The sequence below is a fragment of the Microchirus variegatus genome (genome assembly GCF_963457635.1).
Source record: "Microchirus variegatus genome assembly, chromosome: 8".
Taxonomy (NCBI): domain Eukaryota; kingdom Metazoa; phylum Chordata; class Actinopteri; order Pleuronectiformes; family Soleidae; genus Microchirus; species Microchirus variegatus.
Window position 1 is genome coordinate 20,670,031 of NC_139809.1, and position 20,971 is coordinate 20,691,001.

General features: G+C 40.7%; 1 protein-coding gene across 1 annotated transcript in view; it reads right to left on the reverse strand.

The window, feature by feature from the left end:
- Nucleotides 1–20,971, reverse strand: part of pclob (piccolo presynaptic cytomatrix protein b) — a gene marked incomplete at both ends in the record, with an annotated part of 78,793 nt that overhangs the window by 31,833 nt on the left and 25,989 nt on the right. The window contains 4 exons of the mRNA XM_083894276.1: nt 318–904; nt 1,971–2,101; nt 2,302–4,124; nt 4,286–5,140. Of these exons, the coding sequence (XP_083750402.1) occupies nt 318–904; nt 1,971–2,101; nt 2,302–4,124; nt 4,286–5,140 (3,396 nt within the window). The remainder of the gene's footprint in view (nt 1–317; nt 905–1,970; nt 2,102–2,301; nt 4,125–4,285; nt 5,141–20,971) is intronic.

Below are 20,971 nucleotides of genomic sequence, written 5' to 3' on the forward strand. Positions count from 1 at the left end.
TCAGATATAATTCCGGGTGGTGAGAGTGGCTGAGCAGTTGATTGCTCTTTTTGCACATATGGTTTCTTGATTGGAGGAGGTACAGCATGCACTTGGATGATTGTGTCCCGATGAGCTGACACCATGCTGACTTCGGCTACAGATGGTGGTGGATGCACTACAGGGGGAAGAGAGTCTCTCCTTGTTTTCAATTCAGAAGCAAATGCTGCAGAAGATGTAACTTGCTCCACTGCAACAGTAAGAGGCACAGGTACTGGATGTGGATGCCTTACCAATGGGACAGAGGAGGTCCTCATTGTTGCCTGTGCTGAGTATACCTCAGTGGGTGCTTTTTGCTCAAAAGGTGTAGGCCGCACCTCAGACACTTTTGCAGATGGAATGGAGCCTCTCCTTGCAGGTGCCTGGACTGTTATAACCTCAGTAGGTGAGCCAGGCTCAGATGGAAGAGTTATCACCACATAAGTTTGCAAACATTTGGAATGTCGAGGGGACAAAGGTGACTTAGGGGATGTTGCACCAAATTTTGATTCAACAGGTCGTGTCAGACTAAGCGACAGAGCATTTGGAGGTTCCTTGGTCCTGGGCAGTGTTGCAGCTTTCAGGGCTACATGGGGAGGTGGCTTGACACTCTCTCCTGGCTTGTGGCTGAAAACCAGTCCAGCTGGAATTGATATAGGCTTAGGTGGTATGGGTGGAGGAGACTTGGTTGTTTGAGTGGGACCAGCTGTTGTTGCAGCAATCGTAACTGCAGTGGGAAAATGTGGCTTTGGATAAACAGTTGGCTTGGGTAATCCAGTAGGTGGTGGTGTTGCTGGTGGTGGAGGTGTATCTGCCACGGGTATTTCAACTGTGTCTACAGCTTTTGTCCCTGTCATGGGTTTAGGTGGAAGCGATGCTATTGGTACTGCTGACAGTTCAGAGGATGGTGAAGTTGTAAGTGAACTGTATGTATCTAAAGCAGGGTCAGTGGTCATTTGAGTAATTGGTGGCAGAGAGGAATTGTAAGCAACTAACCCTGTGCCAGTAATAACTTGTTGAGTTTGTCCAACTACAGATGAAGAATCCTCACTAGGCACTTTGATGACTACATGCCCTTGTCTGGTTGGGGTCACGATGCAAGATTCAGCTATATGATTCGGTTTTATGTCTGTCATTCTTGGTTGTATAGCTACAACTACAGACTGCAGTGGCTGGACAGATGCTGTGCTTCCCATGTCTGTGGTAGTGGTCACATCAGCGGTGACATGGTGATCAGTCCTTACAAGAGGCAGTTCTGTGCTTGGCTCAGGTAATGACACTGATGTAGACCGAGGGGGAGGAGGGGGTGGAACCTTCTTTTTGACGATAGTTGTTGATGCCAGAGCTGGTGGTGGCACCTTGGTTGTTTGAGCTGGAACTACCACTGGGCTCACTGATGGCACAACTGGTTGTACAGGGACTGAGTGTACCACCTTAGCTCGGGCTTGGGCAGGGGTTGTCACAAGTGCTGAGACTGGTAGTGGAGTTTGTGCAACAATTGGAGATGTAGTTGACACTAGGTCGGGCATCTGGACAATGACTGGCCCTGGGCCTGACGTCAGTGAGGCAGAAACAAAATGAGATGAAGCTGGAGTGGAGACTGGTGCAGCTGCAACTAGGGCTGCAGACTGAGCTGAAACAACAGCAGGTGCTGGACTTGGTGCTGAGGCCTGTATAACAGCTGGTGCCTCAATGGGCATCTGAGATGGAGATGAAACTAAGTCTGGCATTTGGACCACCACAGGCACAGTTGACATATCTACTTGACTTAGGGGTTTAGAAGGGTTCGCTTCGGTTGCTGCAGTTAGAGATTTGGATGGATCAGAAACCACATCTGGTATTGTAACTATAATAGCTGTAGGAGTGAACTGGGAGAATGAGCCCCCACTAGACGATAATGCTGCAACTGTGGTAGGTGATGGTGATGAAATGTCTGTAGGTGATTGTGTTACAAATGAGGTTGGAGGTGTTGGTGTAGACAATGGAGTTGAATCTGATGAAATAGGTGTTTGAGCCTGGAATGGGAATGTAGAACTGGAAAGTAAACTGGAATCTGAATTGGCTGGTGAAGTTGGAGGTGATACTGGTGACACAGGGGAAGGTGTGGTGGTGAGTTCTGGGGCTGATATTGGCGTTGGAATGGGTTTTGGCTCTGGCATTTCACAAACTACACATATAGGCTCAATTTCTGCCGTTTCAAAGAAAGGTGGGCTTGTGGATGGATCATCTTTGGTCTCAGAGTCATCACTGGGGGTAATGTCAGATGAAATACCCACACCATACTCATCTGCTAGACTGTCATCTTCTTCCTCCCCAGATGAACACTGGGTAATCTTGAGGTCCGGTATAGGAAACAATGATTTTCTGAGTGCAGGATCCTGTGGAACCATAGGCCTTACAAAACCTATAGATACACTTGGAGTGCAGGGAACAACTGTCACCTCAGTGCGCTTGGGGGGTTCAGAGGGGCGTGGTGGAGCTGGGCGTTTCTTTTTCCTCGTGAGTAGTTCACTGGAAGATTCGGTTTCCATGAGAGGAATTTCAGTTTGACCAGTGAGGAACTCTTCCATGGGAATTGTAACCACACAGGTCTCAGCAACTGATAGCGGCTCAGTAACTGAGGACCCAGTAGGAGAACTTTCCATTGCAGTCTGGGCCTGATGAAATTCTTGCTCTATCATCATCAGTTCTCTTTTTTTCTCCATCATTTCCTCATAAACCTCCTCAGGTGACCTGAGTTTTTTGAGGGATTCAAAGCCAGTATTCTGGTTGGATTCTGCCTCTTGAGATTCACTTATTCTTATATCAGGCTCCTCAACCAAGGATTCATAAAGATAGTCCTCAATTGACATTCCTCCAAAGAGTGGCTCAATATCAGGAGGACTCTCCCCAGGAATCATTATTGTCTTTTGAATAATGTCCTCATATGCTTCTTCAGCACTCTTCAATGATTTTGTTACAGATGGAGTGTATGGTATCACTGTTGTCGAAGGCTTACGTCCTCTCTGTACAGCTTGTCTAGCCTCTGATTCTGATTCAACACTGGCATAGTAGTCAGAGCCAGATGTTCTATTAGTTTCATCCATGAACTCTCTCAGATCACCCCTTGGGGAAACATCTTCAGGTGTAGACAGTGGTTGACCATGAGCCTTAACTTGATCTTTGTCTTTCTTAGGCTTCTCTCCTTCCCTCATCTGCTCATCTTCTGAAGAGTCTTCAATTGTTGGGAGAGGCTGGGTTGGTTGCCTGTGTTTACCTTTACGATGGCGTTTGTCCCCAGTGACTTTCCTATGACTGGGGCTGCTGTCACTGTCCTCTTCAAGAGATGAGGCTGACGTAGGTGAAGATCCTGGAGTAAAGCTAGATGCCTGAACACTAGATGATCCCTTGGACAAAGATTCTGTGATGCTCTCTACTTCTTCATCAGTGCTTTGTCTCTGTCTCATGACAGGAACGGCTTTCCTGAAAGTAGAGATAGGCATTGTTTCAGGAAAATCTTGAGCTGTTGCAGTGCCAGTTAATGGGAGGGCTATTTTCCTAGTTGGGCTATCATCATTATCTATGACACCTTGTCTAGACAATGCTATCACTGAAGCATTATCAAGCATGGACTCCTTTACGTCCTGGTTTTCCAAATTATTGTCTTTTTCATCTTCTGAAAGAGACATTTGTCCTTCATCACCCATACCCATTATCTGTTTGCGAATGAACTCTTCAGTTTCAACAGAGGAGTCATTGCTTTCAGTTTTGATATCCTCACTGCTGGATGAAACCTTTGTTACCTTTAGCCTCCTCCTTTGGAATTTAGGTGAGGGTGATTGCGTGTGTTCACTTTCACTGCTATCATCCATTGCTTCATAACTTAAGAGCTTTCTTTCAGCTTTGGCTTCCTCTTCTACTGGTATGGATGGTTCTGTATTTTTATCATCATTGCTTGTGTTGCTAACCACCTGCCCATCCTCTAATTCCTCTGATATCGGTAAAATATGGGGTTGATCATCATGTTCTTTCAATTTAGGCTTTGTATCTGTTGGAGAGAGAATCTGCTCAGTTGAGGGAGACACAGTCCTTTCTTCAATTGGCTCTTTCAAGGTCTCATCTTGGGCCTGTGGGGGGTAAAAGACATGTTACAATAAATGTTTAAGAGTTTGGCATTAGATTACAGACATGATAATGCAATACACAAAATAAAGGATGTTGAATTTTATAAAAAAAGAAGCAATACATATTTTATCAAAGTTGATATTTTTACAGGACCCATTCTTACTTTTACAATGATGGTTTTCATTGAGTCTGGTTGTGCCTGTGGTGCTGAGGTGACATCAGGAATCTTTATGTTTTCAGAGACTGCCTTGTCCTCTTCTTGTAACCCTGGTGTTGCCTCTGATATCAACTGCATTTCCTGTGTCTTTGGTAACACCTCATCTTGCTGCAAAGATTTTGTTTGTGCTATAGGTTTGACAGGATCATCCGGCTGTGCTTCTTTTACAATCCTCTCTGGGGTAGAGGGAGGATTTGGCTTTGATTCTGTTCCAGCAACAACTACAGCCAGGGCATCTTTTGCAGCCATGGGGGAGATGGGTACACTTGTAGCAGCAGCAATATCTTCTTCAACTTTTACTTTTTGAAGATCAAGTTCAGACCCTTCAGATATGGGCAATTCTGTCCCACTAATCTCCATTTTTACTTTGTTTTCTTTAGTTACATTTACAGTCTTGGAAATATCTATGTTTGGCACCTGGACCTTTGGTTGTACCACTGTTTCTTGCAGTGGGGACACAGTGGGTGTAGTGGGTTCTGCTGCAGATGCCACTTGAAGCTGTTGTCCTTCTTTAACTGGTGAAAACGGTGCTGTTGTGTGTAGGGGTTGGGCCTTGTCCTCAATTTGAGTTGAAGCTGCTAAAGGTTTGGTTTCCCTCATGGGGTCAGGACTTGACTGTGATGTGGTGGCAGGTGTGGGTTCTGCCTTTGGTGCACTTTTGGACTCTGCCTGTTTGGTTGCAGGTGGGGCCTGGATCTCTGGCTTGGCAGATACAGGTGGAGGCTGGGCTACCTTCTCTGAGTCTCCTAGTTGTCCAGACAAAGCCCTTTGTGTCTGGCAGTTCAGACACAGCCATTCCTCCTGTGAACAAACACACATGACACAAACACACTTTAAGAAATTGTTTACCAGTTTACAATCTAAAACGTCCAAAAATGCTATTTTTGTTTTATACCACATATTTTATACAACAAAGCCTCTGTTTTTTCTGTCTTGTGTATGGACTTTTTACCTTTGTGTGAATTGGGATTAAGCCTACATGTTTTGTCCATTGTCATGGTGTATTGTCCGTATATGTATATATTTTTTATGACTCCTGCCTTAGGACAATGGGCTAACTCCGGCAATTAATTATTAATTTAATTGTTAGTGTATATGCATTTGGTAATATGCAATTTCCTCTAGGTTGCAGTTCAAATAATTACTCCAATACTTGGAAAGGGTATTTCATAAAGGCGGAAGAAAAGTAAGGTTTGCTGTGAAATTGCTGAATGAACCTATCTTACTGATCTTAACTGATCTAGTAGGATTAAATAATTGCACAAAGCAAATGATCAGACGAGTCTGTTTCCAGGAGAGGAAAAAAGTACTGTATGGGTCCAGCTGATCCACCTCTCTAGCAACGTGGTTCAAAAATACACAAAAATATGTTAGATGGTTATACTGCACACAGCAGAAAAAAACTCTTAAGGTCAAGTTATATTATGAGAATTGATTTCCCAAGCATAGAGGTAAACAAACAGACCAGTGCTTGTTCAGTGTATTGACCCTAAGCCATCATCGGGGTCTGACAAACATCTACTCTACAAGAATTACATATCAAATGTTAGCGGCAGTATTCTCCACAGATGTGGTTTGGTACACCTTTAATAACATGCATTGCACACACACTGTACCGCTTAATCCTCCACATGAGGGTTCGTGTGGAGGATGAAGCGCTAGACAGTGACATTGGGGGCTGGGACCAGTCCATCACAGGGCAAACATATAGAGAAGAACAACCCTTCACTCTCATATTCACACCTATGGTCACTTTAGAATATCCAATTAACCTCGGCATGTTTTTGGACTGTGGGAGGAAACCAGAGAACCCAGAGCACATGCACAAGCAAACTCCACACAGCAACGAGTCACTGGTTCTGGCTGTGAGGCAACAGTGCTCGGTACTAATCTGCTGTGTGGACCTGCATTCCACACACGTCAAAAATATTGACTCTGCATTGTGTGGAAAAAAAGAGTGAAAAGAGTGAAAAAATGCAATAAAATAAGTCACATTAGGAAAAAGATCAAGAGATGTCCAACAGCTGCAAATGAGCAATAATGGAAAAAAGGAAAAACATATCATAATAAATGAACACCAAACTCTCTTCAACTGGCAAATGCATTTTGTAATAACAAAAAGGTAAATTATAGTTTTTATGCATGAACATTTCTTGAAACATAATATAAAACAGCAATCATTTCCTAAAAAGTTACTGTTGTCTGGCGGCTTTTGTTTTATTGTTTATTGTAAATTTCTCTTGTTTGTTTTTCGGATCAATCACAACCTGTTCATAAAAATTGTGATGATGGCTGGACTAAGTTTTGCTGCCCTTCGCCGCATTCTTCTGTTACTTTTTCTACTCTTTGAACAGAGAACTTTGCCGGCAGTAGTGGGGGCATTGTTTACATGCGTGAACAGCTGCTCACGCTGTGTGAGCCTGTGCTGCTGCCCAGAGATAGACCTGTGTTCCCAGAGGAGTTATGGAGGAGACGCCGGGGTTGCAGGTACTACTAATATTTTATTTTGCACTACAATCTGTATCTATCTATCTATCTATCTATCTATCTATCTATCTATCTATCTATCTATCTATCTATCTATCTATCTATCTATCTATCTATCTATCTATCTATCGACAAAAGCCTGTGTTAAAAATATTGTGAAGCTGAAATTTGGAATGTGAATCCCATTATTTAACTTAAAAAAATTCACCTAAAGATGGAGTGCCTTTTATTTTTTCTCTACAGTTGTCTGCAGTATTGACAACTGGATCATTAGCATCACATAAGCATCAACAAATATCTGCATCATTTACACACACCCAATTTGTCTGGTGTCTAATCTTAGTATTAAAATACTTGTTGTAGTTGTCACTGAGAAAAGATACTATACATAGGAGGTCATTATGTCAACTGATAAATACATTATAGGAAATGAAATAAACACAATAATATATAATGGCAGACTGTATGTGCCAATGCAGACATGAATTACAATGTGGTGCAGTCATTAATGAGTCCTATTTTTTCACATTTTCAACCTCTACACACATGTATCAGTCACAAGGTAACAAGGTAATAAATTCAATCTTCACCACACACTATGACTGCCGGACAGTTAAATCAACCAAAAACTGTGTTATGTAAATAAATAGCATTTTCAAAATAAGCTTGTGGTCCCTACTAGCATCATGCTTGCAGCACTAGAACTTACAATACTTAAAGGATAGCAATAAAAAAATGCTTACCTTGCAAAAGCGCTAATCACATTTTACAACATTCCTATCACATCTAAGCTCCATTAAGGAACAGTGAAGGAGGACATGAAAGGCATGAGCTGTCAACAGATAAAGCAGTGTCTGTAGCAGCCTAGCAAACCAAATCACAGCAATGCGCCTGCCTCTGCAGAGCCAGGGAGAGCATGTCTGATACTCGGGGCAGAGGAGGAGATTACATTGCATTCATGTCACATTTGTGAAACAATGTTCATTTTTAACTTCAATTTATGTATGAAATAAGTATCACAACTTATACACATTTGCTCTGTCCTCATTATGACCATACGTCATTCATTTTAATACATATTATAATAAAAGAGAAATATGTGACATGGCCCCCGCACAGACAAATAAAACAGTTCAGGTAATCATGTGCTGACTTTATCTTTCGTCATTGATTTAATCTGCGTCCTGTCAAACACTGACTTGTGTGGGCATGCTCAGAAAAAATCAAGCTGTGCTGTGGATTTCTCATCTTTGTTCCCATAAAAAAGCCTCAAATATTACAATGCAATGACTTGTTATAATGATACTCAAAAACAAGACTAGAGGGGCCGTTAGCATGTTTATACCTGAATTCATTTGAGAATTTTGTCCAACTGGGATTATTAATATTTCTCTCAATCCTCCCTTTGCCAATTTGCTATTCAGATATTTAAAACTAAACTGTATATGACCACACAACTCTCTCTGTGTTTGTCAGTACAGGCAGTGTTTAGATCACACCTGGCAAATTTCAGCGCTGCACACAAGAAGTGATTTGTTTAATGTCAAGACTGATGGAGGCAACAGCAACATTGCACTATTAAATCGAGACGACAGCAAAAGATAATATTTATATAATATACACTTTAATACATTATATTCACTCATAATAACATATAACCAGTGCCTCCACTATGAGTGTTCCGTTCACTTGTGGCTCAGTCAAGAATATGATAATCCTATTAGTTCCCTTCCGATAATAAACAAAGCCTTATCAGCAAGGTGCATTTTGCTGATAATTATCAACATTTTATCTGATCCCAGCTCAGCCCTAGTCATTCACATTTGTAAGAACTTTAAACGTTGCTAAATAAAACCTAAATCTTGGAGAGGGAGATTAGTTAAACAATCAGCAACTATGATATAAGATGATAAAAGAAAGTAAGCTCCAGTATTCAGCTTTAAACATCTGTCCTTTATTTCCACACAACCTGCTCCTTCTTTATCTCCACATCTGCCACACTGAATACAATCACAGCTAACAAGGAACACACTCCTGACACATGCATATGATAATCAGCAAAATCATGTCACGGATGTCAGGGAGGGCATTGATAAATGGTAATCGCCCAATAAGTTATTTTCTAGCTTTTCTAATCATCTCATATAACTGGCACAATGATCTAATCAGAGGCAGCTAATATGCAGTGATTATCTGCATATCCTTATATGATATTTATATATCTTTATATAATCTTAATATTTATATTTTAAAATATAAGATTTATTTCTAGATTCATTCCTGAGCAACCATAATCAAAATATGGGGCAAACTTAAAAAAAAGGATATATATATATATATATATATATATATATATGACAAGTGAACTTTCATTAGAGGAACACACTTGAATACACTTGAATGGAAATGAAGAATATTTTATGCCTCAGAATAAACTACAGACACGAGAGTCCTTCTACCCATCGAGCCATTCCACCTACCCAAACTGGGTAAACTGAATTCATTTTAATATGATAAAGATAATTGCAGACCAAAATTAATAATTAAACAACAAGATTGGCTCAATATGTTCAATACCAATAACAACACCAATTCACTATCACTACTTGGTGTGTGTGAAAATAAAAAGTAATTCTAAGTCAATATCACAGCCTTGAGTCTCTCTGAATACCAATGCCTGACCAATGCAGTTAAAGTACTAAGCTCTTTACACATCATTAGTGCTGCTACATTACCACCAAACCACAACAAGCCATTTCAAAACCACTAATATCCAACTGAGTAATAAATATTGGCAATAATTCAGCTAATACATACATTAGAAATGAACGGCCCACAACATAACTTATAATTAAAATGCTGTTGCTGCTTTTTATTTACTTGGTTTTTTTTTTACACTCAGGAAAGTATTTATGTGACCTTTTATCTGATCCACGGATTTTGACCAGTCCTAACCAATACTAATTCTGTAATGTATTCCGGTATACCAAATAAATCATCCAAACTATATAATTAAAGTTTAGTAAAGTTTGTGGACAAAAGACACGTGTGTCCCGCCACGCATTCCTAGTGAGGGTGTGGTGATGTCACATTCCAGTGCTTTTGTTGTTTTTTCGGCCAATCAGCTGCTTGATGGTCACGGAGAAAACACATGGGTACTTAATATGCAGAGAGGCATCGAGTCTCCTCACTGCTACTGTGGAGCTGTGTGTGTTCACCATTGAATGAAGATGGACAAGGAAAAGCACAAGAACTAAAGAACTAAACCATGCACTTCTTAACAAAGACAGAGGCTGACACAGATCTCACTTTGCTATGTGAGTGGACTTGTTAGCATTAGCTAACAAACTTTATGCTAACGCGTACAGACACAGTAATTACGTTTGAGATCATGACGTGACGCCAGCACCTCAAACCCTTTTATTAACCTTCTGTCTTCTTATGGTGTGAGTTTTCATTAAATTCTAAGTAATGTTGGTGTTCATTCGAAGTCACACTGGGATTAAAAATGTTTTTTTTTCATGCTAGGCGCTGTCTAATAATAATCCACTCTGCGTTTCAGAACGTTATGTGGCTGCATTGTTATTAACTCGCTCCAGTGCGGGTCCAAATATTTATGGGGCCTGAAGCTGATTTTGATTTGTACCTCAATAAATTGAATTAACTATATTATACCTGTGTTATTTACTCCAAACCAGTGTCACTCTTGGTTTTTTTTTGCGTTAGGGGGGAGTAAAATCACATGGCCAACTTTTAATTTGCACTTTCGGGGTTCAAAGTTAAACTCTGTGGTGATACTGGCAAGCGGCAAGCAGCGACTTAGTTTGATTATGCCTTGGGCTGGCTCTAGCGAGCTCAGTATTGTTGTTTTAAAATGCTGATGTGCTTGAATGATGTGTGAATGACAGCTTTGAGTATGAAGTATTTATTGTTGTGACCAGCACACCAGTGACTGAAACTGCAGTGCAATTACAAACTTTTTTTCATTCCCAGAATGTAAACAGTTTCCACCATCTTTGCTAACAGTTACACTAACAGGACCAAGTATCACTGGTGGGCACGTAACAAAAACAAAATATTTCTCAACTCTGAGAAACTGAGGTTTTTAAATTTTTCTCAAAAATTCTACCCTATTCTCTTAATACAAAGCTAAATGCAAATTGGTGAACTATTCCTTTAAATACTTGGATCCATTCACCCTTTCCTGCAATCAACTGTAAATATGGCCCTCCACCTCAGCTCTCCAGTGTCTTGTTGTATAGGTCCTTGTCTCAGCACGATGTATACTGTGCTATCTTGGTATCTGATAACTCACTGAACCTGTTAACTCAAAACAACCTACAGCAAAATAATGATCCCATTCATGAAAAAAAAGGACCTCATCCCAACACATTCCCTTTTCAGCACCAATCTCTGCCTCACAGTCATAAAGTCCAGCAGAGCCATGCATCGGAGCCACAGGGTCTGGACAAATGCCATCACCCTTTTGTCTAATTTAATCTGTTTTGTGAGTAAAGACTATGAGGCCTAAGCAGAAAGCTGTGGGAGAGGTTGCTCCACATGATTAGCCGGTGAGCAGGATTAGCAGACCTACACAATGACACCAGTCAGGAAAATTATGCTACTGACACACAGGCATAAGTGGTTCATCTGCTGAGCTTCTTAAAGGACTGCCAATTTGACTAAAGTCACATCAAGAGATATTCTTCCATTTAAGCAACTTAAATAAGCCATAATGTGCTTGATATTCAAATTAGAGCTGGGCAATATATATAAAGCTATTATTTTCTTCAGTATAAATATTGAAAAAAAAAAAGTTGTGATTGTGTACATGTTTTGAACATTTCACCATTCAGTATGGATAACTAACAGGTGAAGTGTACTTGCCAGTCACAGGTTCAGCTACTTGTGCAGTGAGAGAGGTGAAAAAAGGAGTACAGGCAGGGTGGAGTGCGACAGAAGGATAGCAGCAAAAGTTAACTGCAAGGCCTACAAGATGGCAGTGAGACGTGCTATGATATGTGGCTTAGAGACAGTGGTACTGTCTAAAACACGGGAGGCGGAGCTGGAGGTGGCAGAGCTGATTTTCATTGTGATTGACCAAGTTGGTCAGGATTGGAAATTAGAATATTTGAGGAACAGCTCAGGTTGAACGGGGGTGGAGATAAAAAAAAGTAAGAGAGTCAATGTTGAGATGGTTTGGTCATGTGCCGAGGGATAGAAATTATATTGGACAAAGAAGGTTGAATATGGAGCTGCCAGGCAGGAGGAAAAAAGGGGAAGACCACAGAGACTATTCATAAATGTTGTGAAGGAGGACATGAGGACAGTTGGTGCAACAGAAGAGGACACAAGGGAAAAGACAAGATGGAGACACATGATCCACTATGGCGACCCCTAAAGAAGCCAAAAGATGATGTCGAAAAAGAAGTAGAAATAAAAGACGGGTTCAGTTGCTTGTTAATGCAAATATTTTATCAGCCAGTCACTCAGCAGCAACTCAGTGTATTTAAGTTAGACATGGTCAAGACCATAGACCGTACAAAATGGACATAGTCTTCCATTTTCCTGTTTGAGGCAGTTGAAAGAAAATATATGGGAAAATGCGCTATAACATTTTTTTCCTAAGAAGTTAAAGGACCAGTGTGTACAATTTAAGTGAAATTATTTTTATTTGGCAGCTATTGAAGATACAATTTTGATAATTAAATGATTCCTTCTACTTCAATCACCTTATTGTGTGAATTGTTTATTTGTCATTACCCCAGAATAAGCCTTTTATAGTTATATCAGGAGCTCTTGGAGCTATGTCAATACAGCTCAACAGAGGCTGCCATTTTTCGTTTGACTTTTGATGCTAACTGAAGGGTATAAGTTAGCTTCATTAGCTTCAAAATAGGAGTTGAGATTCTTATACATGACACCATGACTGGTTGCTACTTGGTCAAGACTTTGACATTAACAATGGTATGGTTGGTCTGAATATTATAAACTGCTTATCTACTGGGACTTTTCCCACACAACCATCTTTAAGGTTTGCAGGGAAAGGTCAAAAAAGAAAGACAGGATATCCAGTAAGCAGCAGCACAATATGGGAGAATATTGTTTGTCGTGATAGAAAAGCAGTAACTGAAATAACTACTTGTTACAAATGAATGAACAACGCACTGAACCTTGAAGCAGATGAACGACAGCAGCAAAGGACCATGCCAAGTTCCACTCCTACCACTTTATATAGATGCGATAGATACAAGTTTAAGACTTTTACTGATCTCCCATAAGGGAAATTCAAATTAACTCAGCAGCACAAAGTGTAGCAGCAGAATGTGACAAAAGATAAATATATAAAAAAGAAATAAGAACGGAAAGTAAATTAATATATAAAACAATAGAAATATGCAGTGACACAATTGACAGTGTAAATGTGATGTTTTTGAGATTTATGTCAGCTCTCTTTGAGATTTATGTCAAGGTCATTATAGTGCGGGTGCTTTTCGACTGTGCATCTGTTAGGTGTCCTTTGTACCTTATAAAGTGGTCGGTAAGTATACATAAGTTTCAACATCAACATTTGGTATGACCCGGTGTTCTAATTTCTGTCGGTGATCTTTGTATTGTATTATTCATTATTGGTTGGTACTGTACATCACTTTGTTTATATAGCACTTTTTAAAGCCATGATTACAAAGCAGTACCCACTTATTTACAGACACTACACACTACATTAGTACCAGAGTGGACCTGACACACTTGCATTTTCAACACAAATAAAACAATGCAGTACAACAACATATGAGACACTTTCCCAATGATATCCAGGTGGTACTAGCTAGACTGAAGAAATGGCCTTAGGTCTGTTGACGACATCAGTATTCCTTAGCCTTTTTTCACTGCTTTCCAGCTATTGATACTGGAGCTACTAACTTTCTTATTGATTTTCTGGCAGACACTTTGGCACAAGCTGTAGAAGGCTAATATACTCGACCTTCAGCAGCCCACACAGAGCAGAACTCGTCATAAATCAAGCCTCTCTGATGACTGAGGACGTTGACCCACTGATTCATAATTAGCGGAGTGCTCCAGTCTGCATATGAGGAAACACACACCCCCTGTTTTTTTGCCAAAACCTGACAAATGGTGCATCAGCAGTCCATTTGATGCCAGGGAGCAATGGGCAAAGACTGGGAGAAACATAAGAGGGACTGTAAGGGTGTGGCATAAATGACAAAAGTAAAAACAGTAGAAAATGAAAGATGCTGAGAATGACTGATCCAGCTGTCTCGGGTCTTGGATGATGTCTTTTGATAATATTCAATTGTTTCCACTGACCGTTTGGCACAACAGCTATAGACCATCTGTTTTCAGTGGCTATGACATTCTCATGTTCAAAATAGGACAAAACCGCAAGACACAGAGCAACATGGTTTATACAGTGCGGTCTAATGAGGATTGTCCTGACCTCTGAAACCAAACAACCACTGCATAAAAGCAAGACACAGCACAGAATAGCAAGCTCATGTGGACAGGACATGAATCACCTGTCCACCTATCAGGGACAAGGGACACTCTTTTGATGATGAGAATGTTTGCAGACCACACCAGGAGAGACAGATCTTTTGAAAGAGGAGTAAAGGAAGTCATCTATGTTGACCTGACCACTCAACAGAGGAGGTGGACTGAGACCATCAGCCACCACCTTGAATGTTGTCCTGAACTCTCATCCTAAAAGGATCAGCAGTCACACAGATCATCAAAGGTAAACGTTGATGTTCTTTGATGACCTCCGCCAAGTCTGCGCTCTCCGAGTGCTTTTCTAGATTTATTATTCATTCATTTTAATAATTTCATTATCATCGTGTTAAATCCCTTGTCTCTTTATGTTTCAGTGTGTGTAATCCTTTTGTTGTCGTCTGCCTGATATGATTACTGGTGACTGAATAACAAATTGACCCTTGGGCATAATAAAGATCTATCCTAGTCTATTCTATCTTTCACAGCTTTGCAAATGCTTCTGGGTGTAAAATCACATTTTGTTTATTCAACATACGACCAAATAGAAATATATCCTGCTATGTAAAAGGAAAAATAAAATTCTTGGGTGTTTTTTTTTTTTTTCAATACAGAGGCTATGTTATTCTTATCACAGCGTGACTGCACAACACAAAACATGTGTGTCCCACTTATTAGTCAACAGTCACTACCAGGCTTTTGATGGAATCAGCTGAAGCAGAACACACAAAAGAAAAAATGGACAGAATGGCTAGCTTTGACTTTGACCTGAGGGACCTCCTTTTCTTTCAAACCGAATTAATAATAATTCTTGCATCTTTCATAAATATACTTCTGCCATTCTCCTTAAAAACAACGTACATTCATGTACCATGAGATGTGGTCCTTTTCGATAACACATGTTGACAGCAGTTTAGTACTTAGAGCTGTGTTAAAGCCAAGCTATTAATGGTCTCCTCGACTATTATGAGGATTGAATCTATGTTGCACTCATAGCAGCGATCATCCCTGCTTGTCCCTTCCCCCACTGAAGCACAAGGCCTCGGCTCTTCCCCTTCTCTGGTGTCCACAATACGTGAGAAGTATCAGTTACATAAGTGTCAAAGGGAAACCAAGCCATGAATAAAGAAATGAAATAATATGATGCTCACACTCATCGCAGTCACTACAGAGGAGGTTTATCATCATTTTCTGAGTTTAAAGACAATGCTCCTCATTCTCATACAAACATAAAGTATCCAATATACTGAAATTAATATTATTCGCAGATGACGCAAGTATTTTCTGCTCGGGGGATGATTTGAATCAATTGGCGGAAACAGTCAACAATGAAATGGCCAAGCTTCATGTGTGGTTTAACATAAATGAATGAATGAATGAATGCTTTATTTGGAACATGTGAGGGTAACATAAGAAAGTAAACTTAAAACAAACAAACAAAACTATTGGGATTAGTCAAACAATAATTATAGTCAAAACAATAATAATATGAACCCAACATGTCCAAAAAGGAGTAGGATGAAGCATAAGCTTATTTAAACCTACCCCTTCTCCACTACCCAATTACCATCAAACCCAAATTTACATATTTACATAATACATATTTACAAAATGGTTCTCGACCGGAAAAGGGTGGGTTGCTCCCTCCGGGTCAGTGGAGAGATCCTGCCTCAGGTGGAGGAGTTTAAGTATCTTGGGGTCTTGTTCACGAGTGAGGGAAGGATGGAGCGTGAGATTGACAGGCGGATCGGTGCAGCGGCCGCAGTAATGCTGTCGTTGTATCGGTCCGTTGTGGTGAAGAAGGAGCTGAGCCGAAAGGCAAAGCTCTCGATTTACCGGTCAATCTACGTTCCTACCCTCACCTATGGTCATGAACTTTGGGTTATGACCGAAAGAACAAGATCCCGGATACAAGCGGCTGAAATGAGTTTTCACCGCAGGGTGGCAGAGCGCTCCCTTAGAGATAGGGTGAGGAGCTCTGTCACCCGGGAGGAGCTTGGAGTAGAGCCGCTGCTCCTCCACATCGAGAGGAGCCAGCTGAGGTGGCTCGGGCATCTGTATCGGATGCCCCCTGGACGCCTCCCTCGGGAGGTGTTCCGGGCATGTCCCACCGGGAGGAGACCCAGAGGAAGACCCAGGACACGCTGGAGTGACTACGTCACCCGGCTGGCCTGGGAACGCCTTGGGGTCCCCCCGGAAGAGCTGGAGGAAGTGTCCTGCGAGAGGGAGGTCTGGGCGTCCCTTCTCAGACTGCTGCCCCCGCGACCCGGCCCCGGATAAGCGGAAGAAGATGGATGGATGGATGGATATTTACAAAATAGAAAATAAATAGAGTAAATAAATAACTACATAAATCATTAATGATAACACCCGATTGTTAAAGCCCTTCTTCCTCCATGTACCTCGTGAAAACCATGTGTTTGTATTGCTTTTTAAACTGGGTCATGCTTGTACATTGCTTGAGCTCCATATCCAGTCTGTTCCACAACCTCACTCCACAAACAGAAACACAAAAACTTTTTAATGTTGTACGTGCCCGCTGATGTTAAATTGTTCCCTCATATTATAACCCCCATCTCTGTTAAAGTACAATGTTTGAATATTTCTAGGAAGTAGGAAGTGTTTATTGCTGTTTATTGCGTTGATTTGTCCTGTTTGGAAAGGAACCAGGTCAGTGAATTTTAAGGATTTTGATTTTAAGAATAGTGAATTAGTGTGATCTCTATAACCGGTATTATGAATTATTCTTATGGATCTTTTCTGCAGTATGGATAGTAATTGTATTACCCAGACCTCTGCACAATAATGTACATATGGTAAAATCAGTGAACATTAGAGAATGTGGAGTGATTTGTGGTCCAGAATGTGTTTTGCTTTGTACATGTTTTATATTAGACTTCCAGTTTATTTTATCATCAATTATTACCCCCCATGTACTCTTTCAATATCCACAGCATCTACTTGTATCTGTACTTGTTCATTTTTATTTCAATTGCTGAATAACATGAATTTGGTTTTACTTAAGTTTAATGATCATTTGTTTCTATCAAACCACATTTTCAGTTTGCCGATTTCAGTTGTGATCCTCCCCAGTGTAAATCCCCCCCCCCCCCGAACAAAAAATGTTGGTGTTATCTGCAAATAATACTAATTTTAATATTTTTTAAACTTTGCATATGTCATTTATGAAAAGTAGAAACAGTTTCGGACCTAATATTGACCCCTGCGGGACGCCACAAGCAATGTCCAAGCATGACGATGAATATTCCCCCAACACAAATTGTTTTCTGTTACTTAAATAACTTCTCAACCAATGCAATACTAACCCTATAACAATATATAACAATATATGTATTTATTAAAAGTATTTTATATGTTCATTCATCAACACTGTAGGTGGCGGTAATGAGGCTTAAGTGCTTGGCATCACCCGCCATTCAAACAGTAGAACAAGGAAGTATACTGCTGTTCCAATTGAAGAGATCGTACTCGTGTACTCCCGTACTTGGCAAGTATGTACTCCAGTTGTACTTCTCAAGTATGTACTTTCCAGGTATGCAATTACGTACTGGCATACTTGGGTATTGAGAAAGGGCCAGTGTGTTGAGACTTCAAGGGGGAAGAATGAAAACAGAAAGGACAACTCTACCCAAACAATTGAAAAGTACAAATGTCAACATGTGAGAAGTATAACGCTAACCCTGTGGCGTAAACCATGACACAACTGAGAACCAATTACTCCATGATGGAATTGCTAAGTTGGTCACTGAATGCAATCGACAGAATGTTCTCAACAAGGAGTGCGGGCTCTAGTGAACCCCAGTAAGTTACACCATGGATGGATGGGAAAAGTGGAAAGTCTTGTGCCTTGCTGGACTGAATATAGATGAAGTCGAGGACGTGCACATATTCACGTTCATGGCAATTGGAATGCTCTCCTTGGCATGTGGAATGTTCCTCCAACATTGGAAAACTGAGAAAGATCGCCGCTGAGCAGATCAGTGTGGACAAGCAGAGGGTGGACAACGACACAGCTCGGAGAGCTGGGGTGGGGATGCACTCTGACATCTCCACAATTTGCGAGTACGTTGGTAAGAATGGGAGTGGGCACAGCTAAACGAGATGAAACGGGCTATCACACCATAAAAATCACAATACTGAAATGAACTGTGTTGATTGGAACACTTTGTGGCGTGGGACATCACAGGCAACAAGTCAGGACTGTTGTCAATCATGATGGATTAATATGGACACATGTATGGACATACACTTAGTCTGTTGACTGTCAGGAGCTAGACTGCGGCTCTGATTGCTACCTGCTGCTGGAGCATGTTACGTCAAACGGTCAAAAGTAAAGTAAATTTAGTATGATGATAAAGATGTATTCTGTTGGTAATGGGGGCGGGACTAGATAAGCTTTTGCTTCTCCCACGTTCCCTTTCGGCCATGTGTATGAATTAAACTAAGATGATGTTTGATCTAAATGACATGCCCGAAATAAACAAATGAATAAATAAATGTCAGTCAAAAATACTCGCCTTTCCATGTATACAGCTGAACACTTGATCGTTCTCAAATCAAAATTGCAATTGGATGCAACAACGCAATTAGAAAATCTCAAAGGCAGTTCTACTTTTGATTGCTCTATGTTCTTAGTGGTTCTCAAACATTTCATATCGAGAAGCGTGCAGTTTAACACGCTTCTCTGTGCTCCCACTCGTTCAGTCGCCCCCTATAGATAATGACTATGCTATATATAAAGATAAAGCTATATATGAACATAGATTTAGGATTAACACAGTGTCTGCCTCTAGGGCTCCATACATTAGACAGTCACGGAGAAACAGGAGAGGAGTCATTCATAGTAACCTCGTTAGAATAAACACGAGGACATTCTCCGAGCCGAGAACGAACAGTTTTAAGTGTGGTTTGTTAAATATTCGTTCTCTCCGCTCAAAAGCGTTGCTTGTGAATGAACTGATACACGAACAGGATTTTGACTTGCTCTGCTTAACAGAAACATGGCTTCAAGTGAATGATTATGTATCTATAAACGAAGCAACGCCTCCTTCCCACACCAATGTTCATACCCCTAGAGGAAATGGCAGAGGTGGAGGGGTCGCAGCTATATCTGACTGTATACTTTCGCTCACCTCTCGACCCACGTGTACTTATGAATCATTTGAGCACCTTACTCTAAGTCTGTTAGACTCAAGTATTAAACAGAATAACAGACTCCAGCTTATCGTTGTATACCGACCACCGAACTCCTACTCCGACTTTTTAAGTGATTTTGCAGATTTTTTATCTGATTTAGTTCTCTGTTCAGATAAAATCATCATAGTAGGTGATTTTAATATTCATGTGGACGTAGCCAATAATAGTCTTGGCTCGTCTTTTAAAGCTTTGCTTGAATCAATTGGCTTCAAGCAGCAGGTTAACAAACCAACACATCGTTATGGACACACACTTGACCTTATCTTGACGTATGGTATTGACATACGTAACTTGGTAGTATTTGATGAGAATCCTTTGATATCGGACCATTGTCTGATCTCATTCGAGGTTGTACTTACTAATGTTACTGATCCTAAACAGCAGCATTATTACAGTCGCTGTTTATCCGACAGTTCAGTTGAAAAATTCACTGAACAGCTCTCGTCTGCCCTCCAGCCATGTTTTATCACAGAGGATGACTATAGAAACATCTCTCCCACGGAACTTAATGGAATAGTGGATAACACAAATTTAACCTTGCAAACAGTTCTAAACACTGTTGCTCCTCTTAAGAGAAAGGTTATCACCCGGGACAAGTCTGCCCCATGGTACACAGCCCAAACTCGAGCGTTAAAGCTCAGTACACGGAAGTTAGAAAGAACGTGGCGTTCCACACATAATGACAGTCACTATGTCTTGTGGAAGAACAGTTTTGATATATATAAAAAAGCTCTTAGACATGCAAGAACTTCTTATTACTCAGAGTTAATAGAGAAAAATAAGAGCAACCCCAGGTTCCTTTTCAGCACTGTAGCCAGGCTGACAGAGAGCCATGATACAACGAATCCATCGATCCCTCGATCGCTGAGTAGTAATGACTTTATAACATTTTTTAACGATAAGATAGAAACGATCAGAGATAGAATTACCAACCAGTTTAGTACAGCGAGCCTAGACTTAACTGCGGCTCCAGCTTTACATGTATTGAATCATTTTATTCCTATAAGCCTCCGGGAGCTGACCTCACTGGTCTCCTCCTCTAAACTAACTACATGTCAGTTGGACCCTATACCAGCTAGACTCCTTAGAGAGGCTCTACCACAAGTTGGAAATATTTTACTAGATCAAATAAATATGTCTTTACTGAGCGGCTGTGTCCCAAAGGCCTTTAAGATGGCAGTAATTAAGCCATTACTTAAAAAGCCTTCTCTCGACAGTAGCATTCTGAGTAACTATAGACCGATCTCAAACCTTCCTTTTATTTCAAAGATTTTAGAAAAAGCTGCAGCCACACAGTTGTGTAATCACCTGTGTAGCAATAATGTATTTGAAAAGTTCCAGTCTGGGTTTAGAACCCACCACAGTACAGAGACTGCACTACTTAGAGTAAAAGATGATATTCTTCTGGCCTCTGAAAAA